We start from the raw sequence: 17,819 nt of genomic DNA, 5'->3' as shown, positions 1-17,819 counted from the left end.
CGAGTATCGAGCGGTTCGTTCGAATTGGCCATTGTTTACGTATTTCGTGCCGCTGGAAAATATAAAATTCGATTCTGTCACTTCATCTTCTCAAATTTCTATTAAATATAATTACACAAGAAACATCTACCTTCATACGGAAACCTATTATTCAATAACTTCATATGCTCTATGAAACAATATAAATTTTTAAATTGTGTCACTATGCGAGAATTGTTTACAGTCACTTATCACTTATAGTTTACATCATAGTATCTCAAAATTGACGCAACTCGATACACGCCTCCAAATATAGAAATATAAGTACACAAATATGAATTTATTCGAACAATCAGGTCTACATTCCACGAAATCGATCGATGCACGTCGAAGAATAAGACCAATCAGCGCATAAATATTCGAATGCAATTCTCTGGAAATAGCTGAGACCATATTCAAGCGGAATAATTGAAACGGTTGAACGATAAAAGCGAAGGCAGCGTTGGCCGTGCTCGTTGCATTTTTCACGAGACGAGAAAGGGACACGGTGTTCGGCGGCAAACGGGCGAGGGAAAACCGCAGGGGCGAACCCACGAAATATTTCCGACTTCGCCTAGCCGGGCGACGGATACGGACCGTCTTACCCCGCGTTATCTCTCCCACGCCCCGTAGTATTGGTGTAACGTGCACGGGGAGCCGTTTTGATGGAGAAATATTCGGCGCCACGTACAAGGGCCATAAAACGTCCGTGGCACGGCGAGGGTCTGACGCGGAATGGCGTTCTGAGCGAAGAATGTTCATTGACGTTCGGTCCTCGAGGCTCTGACGATGCTGCGTCTCGCGGCGGGATCGCTCGGGAGACAAATGTTCTGCGAAGGTACCAGCCCCTCGTCGCGTCTCGAGCCCCTTCGAATTTTATGCAAAATATTCGCCAACTTCCTGCAGCATGCACTAATCCCTCAGTAGCTTCCCCCGGAGGGGTGGGTTCGCAGTTATTCTTGACGCTTCCCGGTTATATTTATTGGAATTGCCTCGAATGCATTTGATCTTAAATTAATCCTCCTGAATATTCATGGACCGGTATATTCTCTAACGTTTCCATAGCTGGATTTACTCGAGGTAGAAATAATATTGACAACGTTCGTTGGATTAGATGACCAAGGTGGTTTTAGTCAAATGGAACTTGCCTTTGAATTTTATCGAACCTTATCATATATTGGATATTAATGAATCGAAGATTAGATCAATCTACATTAAATTCTATAATTTCTTGAAGTTCCTATCATCTCGTTTCATAGAACGTCTATTGTCTCATTCCTGAAAGGTTCTAATACCTTTACTTAACGCACCTTACTGTGCAGTTAAATTACTTTCTGAGATTCCTCTATAGTAACTTCAAGGGTGCATCTATCTCATTGATTTTCAATTCAATTTGCGTATTACTAAATCAATTTCTTGATTAATTTCTTAGAGAAACATCTGTTATTCTTTTAATAACTGCAAAGAAAAATCAGGAATGATTTTCACCCGTCTGATAGATTTAGTGTTACCACTGTTCCATTTTTTAATATTTGCACCCCGTTCCAAGCTTCCCAAACGACAAAACAATTTCAATGAAACAAGCGAAAGAAAATTAACAAGCAAACCTACGTACACTCCAGCCAACGTATCGAGATACCCTAACAGCGACGGATCCGATAATGTCGTCTGCGGCTCAAGTTCATCCGATGGGAGTACCGAATACCGTAGACATCGAAGTCCACATTGTATCGAAGGAAACGGCGTTTCAGCCGCGGATGCTCGCGTTGCAACGGATACTGTGCAAGCTCGCTTTCAGGCGACGTATCTTGTTACCGCGCGAACGAGACGGCTCCCGGCAAGACTTCGAAACAACGGGAGCAAAGCCGTTAAGTGTATAAGTCCCGTCTCTCCGTGAGACGTCGCGACGTCTCGCCTTTCTCGGCCGTCGATCCTCTCGAATCGGCGTACACGCGCGCGCGCGCGAGCGAGCGAGCGCGAGCGCGGCTTAATTAAGCCGCGTTGAAAGAAGACCGTTCGTGCGGACGAGATTTTTCCGCGCGTTCGATCCCGCTGGGAGCAGCCGCGGGCCCGTCTCCTAGTTTTAATTAAAGTCACGCGGTCGGAGTGCCGCGGCCACGGCAATTAACTCGAAGACAAACGGGTCGCCCGATTGAATTTCCTAGGCTTAGTAATTAGTTTCGACGTAACGGAGTCTTGCCTCCGGACGATAATCACGCCTGCCGGGATCTACCTGCGCGGAAGAAACGGCGGGAGAAAGTTCCTGGCGCGCGTCGACGGCGATGGGGCGGTGAAGTGGTGAACGCGGCGAAGGTGAAGGTTCGAGGGGACATAATCGCTTCAACGTTTCGAAAGATTCAAATCGTTTCTATATATTCTTATAAATCGACGTCCTGCGAACATCATCGAGCAAGCTAGACAAAGAAATTCGAAGAATTAACAACAGCGTTTCGATCGGAATGCTCCAACTCTGCAGGTTGACCTTTCAAACTCTTCGAAAATACTCTCCTCCACATCGAACTTTTCGGAACATTCATTTGAATATATGGCAACCAAGAAACTAACTGATTCCCTCGATTCCCCGATCGCACATCATCGCCAGCCCATTTACGAACAAAAAGGCACCGTCCTCAGATATCTCAATGTCGGGTCAAGAAGATCGTTCTGAAGGGAGTCAAAAATTGTATTCATCGCGGAGAGGACCCTCATCGTTCTCGCAGATCACGGGTCGAGAATCCGGGAGCATATTTTATGGATGTTCGAGCGGTCGAATCCGTTCTTTCAGCAAACTTACAAGTTCTCGGCGGCGGGCGTCGGGTTCCCCGGACTCGTTAACAATGCATCGACGGCGGTGAATCGGGTACCGACGAACGACGTCGTATCCGGTGAACTCGGGGACGCTCGGGCGGGAAAGGGGGCGGACAATCGGCACGCGGCTCGTCGACTCGGAGGCAGGACGAGCGGATCCTCGCGCGCGCGGTTGTCTGCCGGTGGCCCCCCGGAAAGTGGCACGGCGCGCGAGCGGGGTGAAATTTTAATTCGCGCGGAAGTTTGATATTCAGAGATCCGTAGCCGGCATTCAGCGTCTCACGTGCGAGCGCCGGCTTTCAGCGGCCGGGCATTTTTGTATCGCGCCCGACGGCCAAGGAAAACGCTCCCGCCCCCTGTCGCCGCGCGGCCCGTTCGCGCGCCGGGAGACGGGGAAAGTGGATCTCGGGCGAAAGAAAGCCGGGTACGCGGCGGGACGGTAGAACGAGACGACGATCTGTCATTCAAGGACGATTCTTTCAGCCTGCAAACTCGCTGGATTGTGTGTGCAGGGCCACCCTCTTTAGAATTCCCCGACCGTGGAGCAAGAAGCTCGTAAAAGACAAAAGGGGGTTGGTAGCATCGCTGGGGCGGAGAAGGCGAGGCGCGGCGGAGAGAGGCCGTGGGGGAGAGAGGTGAGGAGGCGAGGGAGCCAGGAAGAGAAGCGGAGGAACGAGACAGGAGATAAGAAAGATGGGAGAGAGCTCGCCGGATCTCAGCCTCCGGCTCCGCCGGGGCAGCTCCGACTCCAGGGATTCCTTCTACATGGACTTCGCCCAGGTACTAACCCCTCCTCGCATCTCTTTCTTAAGTCATCGATAATCCTTGATAGATAGCTGGCTGCCTAGTCGGGGAGGGGGATCGGTAAATTTATATTAACAAGCGTTGACGACCTCTGAGCCCCTTTGTCGGGCAGGCTTTTCGTTCCGTTGATCTCTGCTGATCCGGAGATAACCTGCGGGGAGAACGACCTGTCGGATGTGCGTTGTTCCTCCTCTTTGCAGAGATTGTTTAGCCATTCATACCGTCAACTGTTGTTTTCAATTTTTTGTATTTCAGATGTTTGTTCTTGTGATCTACTTCTCCGCGAGTTGGACTCGAAACGCTTGTTTCTGTAGGTTTGCCGATCTGGTCTCGTTTGCGATGCAATGTGATTCCTCAATTCTTTAATGTGGAGTATCTTGTTTAGAAAGAAATCATTTTAAATACCTAATTTAGAATTTAGAAATAATTTCAAATATCTAATCCGAAACTTAGAAACGAAGTACCTAGTTCATTCAGTAATTTTTACAGTACCTAGTTTAGAACTCATAAATGATTCAAAGTACCAAATTTAGAATATAGAAACTATTCCTACCTAATTTACAAATCAGAATAATACAATAAGAGCCCTAGAAAAGATCGAATGTTAACGAGCACTTACATGGGTTCGAAAGGGAATCGACTCGGACATCGAAGAGGTGACGCGTCCAGGTGACAACAACTCGGACCCCATGATGGACAACCTCGAGGAGAACGGGAACGAGCTGCCCCTGCCGATCGAGGACATCACGACGATACCGGAAGAGGCGTCCGAGGAGCTGCGCGAGGAGGAGGCCATGGAGGCGGCCCTGCGAACACCCGAGGGCCCCATAATTAACACGGAAGTGGAGAAACCGTCGCAGCAGCAGCAGCAGCAGCAGCACCCCACGTCCCAGCTCTCCACGCTCGCGCCGCAAGAGTGAGTACGCAGAGATCCCGTGGAACAAAATTGCTAGCACCGCCACCGTGTACGAGAACGTCGTTACGGGGGTAATTTAATCCGGTACCGGGAGAGGCTTCGGTTTTAATTGCAATCCCCGTTTCTTTTCCCCTTTCGCCGTTATCTCGAACTCCCAGAGGCCTCGTTTCGACTATCTGGAAAACGCGAATTAGTTTAGCCTCCGGGGGGGTCCGCGGAGAGATTTCAGCCGGGAAGTAATGATTTTAAACTTTAGAAACGCGCCGTGACCTTCCGGCGGCCCTGGGGGTACACGTGGCAGATGGTTCGCGTTTTAATTTACTGACTGCGTAGATCTTGCTGCAACTGCACTGTTAGCTTGTTCGCTGAAATCTTTATGGCCGCTGAAAATTTCGCTCCACCATTCGTCGCTGAGATAACGGAGACCTCGTTTAACGCTGATGTCATTGCGCTTTAATTATTAACGTTGGAAAGGAGAAAATACGTGTTTGTATTTGTTAGGTAAGACGAATTAGCTGAGATTGGAATTATTGAATGTTTCCACTGTTTTTACTGACGTGGAGAGTTTCTAGAAATTTTCATCATTTTGTATTATCAATTGCACACTGTACACCGATATTTCGGATATTTATTGTTCGACAGACTTTGATAGAGTTGTTAACCAACAAGGGAAGCTGCTTGTCGCAAGTGTATGCTAGACTTGACTTTTCAACTTCAACACACCCTTCCCCCTCTTGACTAAGGGCGGAGTGATTTTGTTTGTACTTAGACTTCCTGCAAACTGAATTAAAATTAACCGTACTTTGCTCTTGACTCGCGTGGCTAGACTGTTGTTTATGTAAATTTTCAGTTACATATTCCAGAGTTTGGAAAATGTGAATATCTTCCGTTATCGAATCCATTAGTTCAAGATGAGTTTTAACTCCATTAAATGTAGTTTAGTATTTCTGTAACAATTAGCCTCAAAATGAATCCCTTATCGACTTCACCAGCTGGAATATATTCAAAATGTCTTCTCCAAAGCACAGGGCAAATCTAAGATTACATTCACAATAGAATTGGGATATTCGATACTCGCGATGATGATACAAGGACATAGAAACCCGAGCTTCTGCTTTACAATGGAAACATCTATATAAAACCAACGCATAAATCTACATTTACCATAGTATCTTTTAAATTATAAATATAATCGCACTATTCCTTAAATTCCAAAGTTCATTACACTATTTCGTAAATTCTAAATTCAATTCATTTCTCAAATTCCAAATTTCCTCGCACCATTTCGCAAAACATTCAATTGTACCATCCCCCATTTCCCATCGCAGCTCTGCCGCAGGCAGACCGCAAACAAAACAGCTGCGCCCATCGAAAGTGAACACCTTTTCACGCTCGCGTCGCGCGTACTCAACGGTCCGTCCATCTCTTAGCAGCGAGATCGTCTTAAGTTTCCAATTGACTGAAAAAGAAACGGATTGAAAGCGTTTAAGGGTCGCGGGTCGTAATGAAGGGACCGGGAAACGAGTCGACGGTGTTCAACGTCGGTCTGGACGTGCGCCGCGTCGCGTTCCTTCCGTTTCTTCCTGGGCAGCAATATTCTCCGGCCGTTAACGAATCCGCGCGCGGCTCGAACGCGAGGAAAGGAAGCCGGGAGGGTTAAGTAGGTGAAAAAAAATAAAAACCGCGGATCGGCGGTGCGACGCGGGCGGAGAATGCGGCGCGCAGGCAGGCAAGGGGAGAAAATATTTCCGGCGCGCGATGCGTCGGGAGAATCGCGCGTAATTGCGCGCCGCGAGAACTGGAGAACGTGTCGCAACGGCCGATGCCGGCATTAAACGCGATGACGCGGTCGAGCCGCGGGCAGGAAGCGCGAATTACATCTTCGGCAGATGGATCGGTCGCCAAGGGAAACGAGCGATTTCTGAAATCGCCTTTAATCTGATCGCTGTCTGGATAGAACGCGTGGTTCTTGGAATTTCATGCTGTTCAGCTTAAAAAATCGTGTCATAGAAGCGATTGTTGGGAAGAATGGATTATTGTCTATGGGTGTTGAATTGTTTGAGGATATTGATCATTTTGTTTGAAATGATGTTTATCTTGTACACACTCTTTTTGGCGTTGTTCTTAATTGCTATTATTGGATTATTAGGAAACAGAAGTTCCTTTTGATTCTTTCTCCTTTTGAGAAGCAGTTTCTCAAGTTTATCTCGCATTCGATGAGCGGCCATTAACGCGCAATCAGAACCCAAGTGAACGCCACTTATGCATTCCTTTGAGTGCAAAGTGAATCAAACAAGCTGAATGCGCGTGGCCTTCTAGGTCCACGTGTCAATTGATCCGAAAAGTTCGTACTGTTTCAATATGTCCGAGAGTCTGTCTACCGATAAACTAGGTCCGTCATTATTCAGTATCATCATCCAAACATTCGCAATTTATCAATATCAATACTATCAATATTCTTCTACTCTAACCTAAAACCTTCCTGCAACAAACATACCTAACGTGATCCACGACACGAACCCATTGACTACCAGCACTCGTAATACTCCAGCAGCTTCTACAGCACTAGTTCCTGGCGAAGATAAATAGAAACAGTCATTAATTATTCAGTGTCACAGTTCGTACGTTACGTTATCATCTAGTTACTCGCGCTGCCAAACGGTTTCATTCGATATAAGTCATCCCGCATATTACATTGCTCGCGGCGGTGTGCCAACAAAAACATTGAATCCGAGCGTGATAACGCATTCGTTGAACAAAGTACGGTAGCGCGGATCCGTTGTTTTTGTTTGCCCTATCTGGAGCCGGCTAGGCAGCGAAGGTTCCTACAACGTCCGCGTCAATTATTCCTCGCTTTGTACTTCGTACGTAACGTCAGGATGTAAATTACGGCTCCCCCAGAACGGGCGCGTTTCTCCTCGTCTCTTCATTCGGATGACCACCGCCACTATTCACAGGCACGGGACATTAGTCACTGTCCATGATTAACGCGCATCCCCCGGCCGCCGGTATCCAGCAGGGAACCGGCGGCGGTTTCTACACCGGCGACGATTGAACTTGATCGTGAAAAATCGTTTCGCGAGCGTCTCCGCTTTGCTCTATCAATTTCCACTCGCGTCCCGAATCACGCGACGTTGCGCGGACGATTGCCCGACGCGTTTCCGCCGCGCGGAAAGTGACGGATAGTCGTCTAACAGGCTGACATTTATTTACACGGCGCAACGTGTACTTCGGTCGGCCGACGATTATTCACGGGATGCTGTTGAATCACTGCGCGCGCTTCGGACTCGTGGAAATATCTTTTCGGTCGGTCAGCAGGGATGTTTCGAAATTAACACGTCAAGGAGGTTTCTGGACCGTTATCATGGGTTTACCTTTGCACTCGAGAGGTGATTCTCAGTCACCACTTGATTTGATTTGCAAAATTATAAAGTCTTATATATAATATTAAGCTTTGTATGGTGCATCAATATATGGAATATTGAAATAAAATAACTTTCCTTCTTAATTTATATATGTTTCCTTGTTAATTAGTTTCGAAGAACATCGTCTGTATCTCATCGAAGAATATTGAATATTTCTAGCGAAACACTTTCGAGTGCAAAGGGTTAAATATAGGGGTAACTTTATTAACCCTTGACGGACCAGAAGTATTTCAAGTTGACTTACCAGAAAATACCGTAACATAGGTAACAGGATTCACAGAAGTGACCTAGCACAATGCTTAACGCAATTGTAAATCTCGCAAGAATAGATAAAAATGTCAAGGGTTAAGCAGCTTCTCAGTTTATTACCGAAGATCCATAATACGGTTCTCAGTCCTAAGCGACTCTAATTCACAATTCCAATCACTGATTAACATCCAGCCCTACAAACGTCATAACAAATCCTCAGTAACTCTCGAAAAACACTCACATCGTCAGCCTTCCCAAACACCGTTTGAACATCAGCCGTAACATCGGCAAACGAGAGAACAACACGAAAGAGGCAGCGACCACCAACGATCCCAGCAATCCCCGATCGCAGGCGAAATCCCGCGAAGGAAATTAATCGCGTCCACGCGCAAATTGATTCCCCGATCTCGCCGGCTCCCGCCAATACGCGATCCCCGGTTGATTAGTCGGCGCTCCTCCCTCGCCCCGCGCCGCCGTGGAACCGGTTATTTCCTCGTTCCTCGACGCGCCGCGTCGCCACCTCGACGGAGAGGAGCCCCGTCGCGATTAATCGTCCCCCGAAACATCAATCTCCATCGATCTCTGGCGCGCTCGATCCCCGCTCGCCGCTCGAACTCGATTGCTTCCGGCGGATATCGAACGTGAATACACGCCGCGCGTACCGCGAGCGTCGCGTCGCGTCGCGCCGCGCCGCCGAAGTTAATATTGACCTGTCACTTCGTTACGGCCAACGGACGACCTTCGTGCGCTCCGCGTCTCTCCCGCTTCCGAGCGTGCCTTATCCCGACCCTCTCGCGTTCCCTACCATCCGCCTCCGTTCCCTCTCTTTCCGCGCGCCTTTCCCGTTTCACCGGAACACCCCGGTGCACCGTCCTCTCTCTCCTTCGTCCGGGGCGAGAGCGGGGACGACGAGCCGGGCCCTGTTCCGTCGATTTACATGCAGATTTGATCAGCACAGGACGCGGACGCCCCAGCCCCGTGTCCTCCGAAAAGCAAACCGATCCTGGGGGAGGCGGACGTGGCCCCCGGCGCGGCCCTGTCCTCTTCCAGCGCGGATCGAGGTGAGAATTCGCTTGCGAAACCTCGTGAGATCCTTATCCTCGGCCAACGGGCGCCGTTGATATCGCGGATGGAGGATAGGTGCTTGAAGGCAGACGCCGAGGAACCGCTGTGCTCTTGTGCATCGTTCCTAGGGATACGGGACTCGAGGGCCCTGCCAAGTTCATCCCCTTCGTGTCCCTCGCAGATCGTTTCCGGCTGGTTTTCGATTATAGGCACTCTTACCTGTCGCGGACTGTCTTAGGCTTGAGGAGGGTTTCATTCTGGGGACTTCGTTCGAGATGCTCTGGGATCTGTTGTAAAGTTTGAGAGATTTAGGATTCTACAGTTTTGTGCTTAGATCTATAAGGTCGATCTTTCACGAGTACTGTGGGAATAGACTACATTCGAGCGTTATCAGATGATCAAGTGGTTCCGAGGTTTACGAGTACTTCCAGGGAGAGCAACGGTCTCGAGTAGCCTTAAACCTTTTACGAGTAGTTTCGTGCTTTAAGTGGCACGTGGGTTCTATGGTGGACTTGTTTAGGATATCTAATAATTCGCAGTAGTAGCATACACGTATCTTAAATTATATACTCTATAAACGAAGGTACTAAGCATAAAGTAGCCTTAAACATAACGAACGAAGAATCGTATGAACTCAACGCACGAACGTTCACCGAAACGAACAGCACAGCCTTATGAAACCAGAACCGCACGAATGGCACACATCGCAGTCACGGAATGATGAAAACCCAGCTTCCCACGAGCAACAGCCGAAATCCGGGCGGCGAAACCGTGCACGGCGATTCCCTGGGGCTGAAGTGCGTCCATCCAATGCGATCGCACCCCTGCCGATCGCAGCCCCTATCCGCAATACGCGTCTCCGGTCGTAAAACGTCCAATTCTTCCGCGATGAGTGTTACGCCACTGCGAGTCTCATTCGGGTAACGAGCCCGCTATCAAACGGCCGCGTATCCGCAGACGATACGGTGGGGGCGGAGGGGCGGCTGGAGGAGAGGAGAGCAGAGAACGATCAAGATGGACGAGAGCGCAGAGCGCCGCGAGAGAGAGCAGGCCCTCAGTTTGTAATGCGGGGTCCGTGAGTGTCGTGACACGAGCCGCAGGGCCGTGACTCTGTGCTTTTTTTTCCTTTCTTCTTTTTTTTTTCTTCTCCCCGCGCCGGTGCGTTACAGCCGCCAATCATTCTGCCGAAACGGCCGAGGGGACTGTCAGCCAAGGTCACGGATATGCTCATCAAGGAGACCTCCCTCAGGTACTCGCGGTATATCTGGGGTGACCGAGTGCAATTGAAAATCGGGATACACGCGAGGATTGGAAAGATAAATGAAATACACGTCTACTCGTGTACTGGCTAAATGAGAATAGATCTTGTGTATTCCAGAGTAGAGTCATATAGAACGATAACTATGTTTCGATGTTGAACGATAATCTTGATGGAGAATAAGTAAAGCTTGAGGATTGAATAACTGATAATCGAGTATTTCAGTGCTTGGGCAGTAGAGTAATTACGTTACAAATTAGTGTAGTTCTATAAATATATTTTGGAGACGTTGGATTGACATCGAACAACCGGGTCACATTGAATAGTAGAGTATTTCGATTCGTAGCTTTGTTAGTAGAGTTATTTCAAAATAAAACGAATTTCTCAACGTTTGATCACGATTAGATACAAATGATAAGCAAAGATGAAAGGTTATCAATATTTGGAGATCAGGACGTTACAAATTAGTGTAGTTCTGTAAATATATCTTGGATACGTTGGATTGACATCGAACAACCGGGTCACACTGAAAAGTAGTCTACTTCGATTCGTAGCTTTGTTAGTAGAATTATTTCCAAATGATACGAATTTCTCATCGTTTGATCACGATTAGATGTAAGTGATAGGCAAAGGTGAAAGGTTATGAATATTTGGAGATCAGGATATTGCGGTAGTCCCGAAGTGCGCTACGCATAGAGGATGCTGTGATAAACAAAAATAAGGGAAAATTTCAAAAGATCTCGACGTTTGGTCAGCCCGGGTACATCGCGTCCTGTCGACCGGCCGGATCGATCCTTCGCCAAGGACGAGACCGGGAGAGTCGGGAATCCCGGAATCGCGCGCACGCACACGACCGCCGACGGGACGCGACGGGACGTCCGTCTACGATTTCCGATGCGACGACCACCACCAACGTCTCCGACGTCGTCGCCGTCGTCGACGTCGTATGCCTCGCGTGCTTTTCCGCTCGGAATTTCGATCGGCGCGCGGGATGCATGAACGCGTTCTTGAAATTTCCGAGGCTCGGTTACCCGCCGCGAAGGGATAGAATTCTTTCCGCGAGCAGAATTTCAGAAAGACCGTGAGCAGGGTATTTAATCGGGGATGAAGAGCTCGATGATGTGGATTCTATTTTCCATTCTCTTTCGAGGAGACGTTTGCAGTGGAGATTTGAGAAATGATTTTGCTTTGATTTCTTTGGGGATTGTACGACCATCAATTATTTTTGGTGTTTTATATCGTAGCTTATGTGAAAATATTTCTAGTGTATCATTTTTTTATAAGAGATTACTCCTTGGCATTAGAGAAGCTGAACAAGTGAATAGATTTTCAATTTTACCATAAAGCTTGAAGAAATCTTCAAATACTTAAAACCAGCAATCTAATTATCTTTGAAAGTATCGATCGTAGCAGAAGCTATATTCACCGAGCAATATCTATATTAACGCTGTATCAACACTTTGACAGCCACGTCATCCGAATTCGGGAGAAATCTCATTTGGAGAATCTTAAATATTAAGTTTCTTCGCGATGGATCGATCGAACCGAATTGTGTCGGATGTATGAGATATAAGAAATATAGAGCAATCGTTACTGCATAAGAGTTTTGACAGTTGAAGTGTCAAGCTATATTAACACGTCCGCTGCCATGAGAATTTATAGCGTTTTCAACAATAACACGCTTTATTCTAAAGCTTCCGCTTTCAGCATGATATAATTCATTTATATTTCCAATTCACTTTGCTTCACATTAAGATACATTTACAATACGACGAAGACACTCTCGTTATCAATCCTAAACACGTCCCTACGAGTATACTCGAACGGTTTAAACAAGAAAGCCCAAGCGCCTCCGTCAGTAAAACGTTCCCACGTCTCTCGGATCAGGAATCGGATTCAATTCTCCCGGGCGGTGTTCGATAATTACACGTGGAGCCGCGTTAAAAAATTCGCGGTCACGAAGCGGCCCCTCGAGCGCGCGGAGAGGACGCACTCGAGCCGCGGCGAAACGGTCGGAAGCTTAATCCCCCGTCTGGGGAGATCGCGGCGGCCGCAATAATCGCGGAAAACGAAAACGGCCGCCTCCCTCGGGAAAGAGGAAACCGTGGAAAGAGCGGGAAAAAGGGAAAAGAAAGGGGAAAAGGAAACGTTTACCGAGTATTTAGGCGGCGGGTTCGGCGCAGGAGCGATTAAAGGAGAGGCCTCTCGCGCGGCGCGAGGTTCGAGTGGCCGCGCGAGCGGAGGAACGCGAAGATGGAACGAGCGGATTCCTGGGGGATCCGCCTCCGCCACCGAAACAGGGGCGAGCCAGTTCCGCGGAGTCCTCGAGCCACGGATACACTCGTCCCACAATGAGGGAACGGCACTCAGCCACTGAATCAACCCCTCAGTTGCCCACTCGCGCCCCCTCCAATGGCAACCGAGCGTCCCTCTCGTCCGGCAACACCCTCTCTCGCGCTCTTCTGCTTCTCCAACACTACGTGATTATTTCAAAAAGCTCGAAGCCGAGAGGGACGAGCACCACCCCATCCTACGCTCCTTCTTCTTCTTCTTCTTCTCCTCCTCCTCCTGCTGCTGCTGCTCCGTGCCAAGCTGCACTCTGTCCCCTGGCTCGTCCCCCCTTTTCTATCTCGACCCTTCGAGAGTACTCTCCGTTTCTCTCGTTTCGCTTTCACGAAAGCGAAATTCTATCTTTGCTGAAGTGGCTTCTGTTTTTGGTTCTCCTCGATGAGAGGGCGGTTTTCGAGGTGGAATCAGTTCTTTGGAATATTGCGACGTAATTTGGAATATTGTATCATTATGTATTCGAGGGTTGTATCCTTTTGACGATGTTTAAGTCGATAGTTTTGGAAACTTGTGATTTCTATCGTTTTTGATCTTCGTTGGTTGCTGAAAGTTAAGTACATAACAGCTTTGTGATCTTTAAGGTATCTATATTAAGAAATTTGAATCGAGAGAATAAATGGATCCGTACGCTAATTGCGAATAGGTGATTTCCGTCGGAGAAAATTCGAACGCGTGCAATTGTTGTCGCGATAACAAAAGAATCAAGGGAAAGAACACGGTGTCTCAGTCGAGGAATGAACTCTTCGCCCTCTTCTTCCCCGTCCCTCGTTCTCTCCCTCGTTTTCTCCCTCGTTCATCCCCTTTCTATCCCGCGCCCCCTCGAGGGCCGCGACCACTCTCCGTTTCTCTCGTTTCGCTTTCACGGTGCGTGCGTGCTCGCGTGCGTGGACGGGTGGGTGCATGGGCGCGCGCGAACCCGAGCGACCCTCCTGTCTCTCGTCAAAAGGACGAAACTTATCCACGTCCCTCTCGCCGCCGTACTATCGGCGTTATAGGGGTAGGTCGCTTTACGCGCGGCCTCTCGTTTACCTTCTTAAACGCGCGGAACAACCATCTCCCGATTTCTGATACCGTACCGCGCGTTGATGGGGCGTCGGGACAAGGGCGAGAAGGGTGGCTTCGCTGCGTGGTTTGTTTACGGTATTGATTAACGCGTTGACTGCTAGCTGTATTTTTAGCATTTTAGGTAATATTACTTTTCTCTCTCGTCGCGTGTGAAAACGTGAATTATATTAGAAATGTTTCATTAATTGGCATCGCAGTTCTTGTGTTACTATTACCTGATTACTTGCGTTATATATTCTCTTATTGTCTATTGTTTGTATACTAATTGATTATTAGTTATCACTGATTATTTACTATTCATTACGTTCTATTATTCAATATCCATTATCGCCTGTTCATTATTCACCAGATAGTATTTACTATTTATTAGTTTCTACTCTTCTATTCGATGTCATTCTATTGATTACAATTGTTTCCCAATTAACCTCGCATTTGTTCCAACTTCCAACTCTCCATCAACGCGCACTACGTGTATGTTCAGAGGGCGGGGGTGGAAAGCGGATGAGCCTTTATAGGCGACTGCCTCTTAACAGGGATAATCGGTCGATGGTTATTTTTACGCGTATTTTGTCGACAGTTTGCTGGACGATGCACATTGCTGCGGGGTGTGTTGTCGGACAGAAGGTAACGGGGATGCTTGACCTGTTTGCGACGATTGGTTACCGTCGTTTGCGAGACACGTCGAGTGTTTGCCTCGCGATTCTCTGCAAACAGATGTGCTTTATTGTTTCGTCGAGAGTAGACTTCTGTATAAGCTATTAGCGAAGTCAGTTTCAAGAGCGGAAACGCGAAAACTTGGAACGATCGCCTGTAGAATATTCTGCTTATAACAATGTTCCTTCTTCGATAACAGCCTCATCAATATTTACACAAATTTACATATTTCAGAACAACTCGTTTATTCGAACGTTACATAAATAGGCAGAATTTATTTTCACAATACTTCGATTTCTCGAGTGAAAATCATTCCGTGTAGCGAAACCTACTTAACAACACGTCGTCAACCTTCAATTTCCGTGACGCGAATAGTCGAATTTCAGGGTTTCGTCCGCAGACGGCAAGGATCAAATCCACTCAACGGTAAATTGAAATTTCGCCCCAATACGTCGACGCAATATCGCGGCCGAACGGAATAATTTACGTTCCTCGTCGCGTTTCCGCGGTGCTGGGGGATAAGTTGTCGCCGTGAATTCCATGGTAACGGCGTTCCGCGAGCAACCGGCCGCGGGAGATCCCCGGGCCGGCCACGTGTGAGAAACTGGCCGGCCGTATTTCGCCGACTGTCAGATTAGAGGGATCGGGCCGGATTATCATTAGATAAACGGTCAGCGTTGGAAAGTCGTCGCTTTAACGACGCCCCACGAAACCGTCCGTCCGTCCGTTCGTCCGTTCGTTCGTTCGTTCGTGCGTTCGTTCGCGCGATAGTGGGCCTCTTCCTGCAGCCAGTGTCAATGTGACAAGTGTATCAAACGTTACAGCACCGCGTTGACCTTAAATTAGACAAGCGAGACCGTTTCTGTGCGTGCTCTCCCCCTCGGGTCGGCCGAAACTTCGCGACACACCGCTGACACTGCGAGAACGAATGGAGGGCGACGCGAAATTGGACGTCGATTTTGCTGAAGTTTCATTTGCCACCGGAGAATCGTTCTCGTTCTTCCTTCGCCGGAACGAGATTAATCCTTTCGATACGCCTATGTCTTCTGCGTATATGGTTCTATTGAATTTCCAGTTGAAACGTGAATGTACATTTTATACAGGTGAAGGATATAATAATGTTCTTGCGTTGTAAATATTCAGATTTTCAAAATTGTTGGATAGTTTAACTCGAATTTGGAAAGAAGGGTACACAGAAACCTGCGTCACATGATTTACAATAATGGGTTATTTACAAGGATATCAGTGGGTGATTATTGTCACATTTTTTAGATTGGAATGTGCAGTTTTTAGAATTGAGCAGGGAATATGGTATGGCTAATTGTTTGTTGATTATTTCGCGATTTTGAGTATGAAGACTTTTTAGTCTCTCGTATGTTGTACTATATAGGTTTCTTATCCTTAACTCTTTGCACTCGAGAGGTGACTCTGTCACCACTTGATTTCATGTAGTAAAATTATAAAATTTGATATCAATATTCAACTGTATATAATGCATCGGTATGTGAAATATTGGGATAAGAAGCTTTGTTTCTCAATACCCTTTGAATGTTCCTTTGAGTTAATTTAAAAAAATATCGTCAGTGTCTAGTTAGAAAATGTTAAATATTTCTAACGAAATACTTCCGAGTTCAAAGGGTTAACTTTGAAGTTTTCACTTTTGTAATTTCAGTGATAAGTGGTTTGTATATATACTTAACACAAACATGAACCTCAGTTTCAACAGAATTATAAAAATGTAATGTTTTCCTCTAATATTGCGAAATAACCTGATTGAGCTTTGAACTGAAAATAATCAGAATACAGTCGTTACCTCCTCTTTCGATTGTCATACAGATGCATCGATTATTACCTGGAAGTTAATACACCCGAATTAACGAGGGCTCCGTAAACACGCGACTCACCGCTCAGATTTCCATGAAAAGTTTCCTAATTGCGGCGGGCTCTCAGATGAAACGAGCCACTCGAGGCTCGCGCGGTGAATTAAAGCGAAACATTGGATTTCAAGGAATGGTTTGCATCAGTGACACACTTTGCATTCACCGTTCCTCTCGCCGGAATCGCGAAGAGGCGGGCTCGCTCCTCGCGAGCTGGAGGACTCACAAAAAAATTCTGGTCCGGGGGTGAAACGCGACGCGCCGAATGGCCGGGGACAGATGGCCGGGGCGAATAATCGGGAGAATTAAAAAAGTTACGCCCTTTAATTACTCGCGACTCCCGGCCCGGGGAGAAAGCAGACGTTAAACGACCGACTGTCGCGGCTCGCTGATCCCGCGAGCGTGGTTTCATTAAAAAATGTCGCGACGCACGGAAACTGGCCGGAAAATTTTCCCTTCTCTTCATCTCCCACTTTAACGCCGGATTTATGGAAGTCGTCAGTCTGAAGAATCACGAATTTCGCACGCAGAATGGCAACGGTCATAGAATAATATTTTATACTAATCTCTAGTGCCTCGCTTTTAACGCGTTGACGTGAATGCTGCCTGTAGGCGTCCATGCTCGTGAATGTAGACGCAAATGACGATAATGACCATCCTATATTCTTAGTATTATAAATGAATATATAGCAATTTTATCCTGAAAGTATAAAATCTCGATTGAAATCCAAGAATCAATTAACAGAAAACATTGCTTTTGTCGTCCATCACCGATTTCAGTGATAATGTCATAGTTCATCTCTTTAATGTATAATTCCTTTTCTATTAAAACTCACCAGAATCACTTTACCATCAACGTCTTCACGCCACGAAAGCTACACGTTGGTAATAACAAATTTACCATAAGGGTTGCACTTATAACCTCAGTGACACGTTTGAACCATACAACATTCGCACTTGCACTCTTCGACACACCGAGTTCCAATGGAAATATCCAATCAATTGCTGAATCAACCGTTAATTAATTCCTCGATCGGAACCGATCGTTCCGCGCGAATGTCGCGGTAACAAAGTTCGACTCGCGGATCCACGGGAATGCCACTTTCAGCGCGGCGTCCCGACAAGGGACGATGAAGTTTTCCCGGCGATTTAACGAGTCGCGACTGGCGCCTCTCGCGATGCAACGGCAGCCAGTTTCACGGCTCCGAAGTTGCTAGTAACCGGCTTAAGCGTATCTCCGATGGGCGAGCCGCCAGCGGAAACTCTCTTAAACGAATTACTGGTGGCCCGCTGCGCGACGCGAACTCGCATCGACACGAGTTAACGTGCTGATA

The 17,819-nt window shown here is 47.4% G+C and overlaps 1 protein-coding gene across 5 annotated transcripts in view; it reads left to right on the top strand.

Moving 5' to 3' along the window:
• The window catches only part of LOC116430097 (proton channel OtopLc), a 37,169-nt gene that overhangs the window by 1,517 nt on the left and 17,833 nt on the right, over positions 1-17,819 (top strand). For 4 of the 5 annotated variants that reach the window (XM_031983781.2, XM_031983780.2, XM_031983777.2 and 1 more), the window contains exons 2-3: positions 3,339-3,606; positions 4,263-4,546. In XM_031983781.2, coding sequence (XP_031839641.1) covers positions 3,520-3,606; positions 4,263-4,546 — 371 coding nt within the window. In that variant the 5' untranslated portion in view covers positions 3,339-3,519. Of the gene's footprint in view, positions 1-3,338; positions 3,607-4,262; positions 4,547-10,295; positions 10,535-17,819 lie in introns of those variants that run through there. The other variant, XM_031983782.2, reaches the window with a different exon arrangement.

This window comes from Nomia melanderi, chromosome 6 (genome assembly GCF_051020985.1).
Source record: "Nomia melanderi isolate GNS246 chromosome 6, iyNomMela1, whole genome shotgun sequence".
Lineage (NCBI taxonomy): Eukaryota > Metazoa > Arthropoda > Insecta > Hymenoptera > Halictidae > Nomia > Nomia melanderi.
The sequence above is the reverse complement of the archived record's forward strand: the minus strand, read 5'-3'. Positions and strand labels throughout refer to the sequence as shown.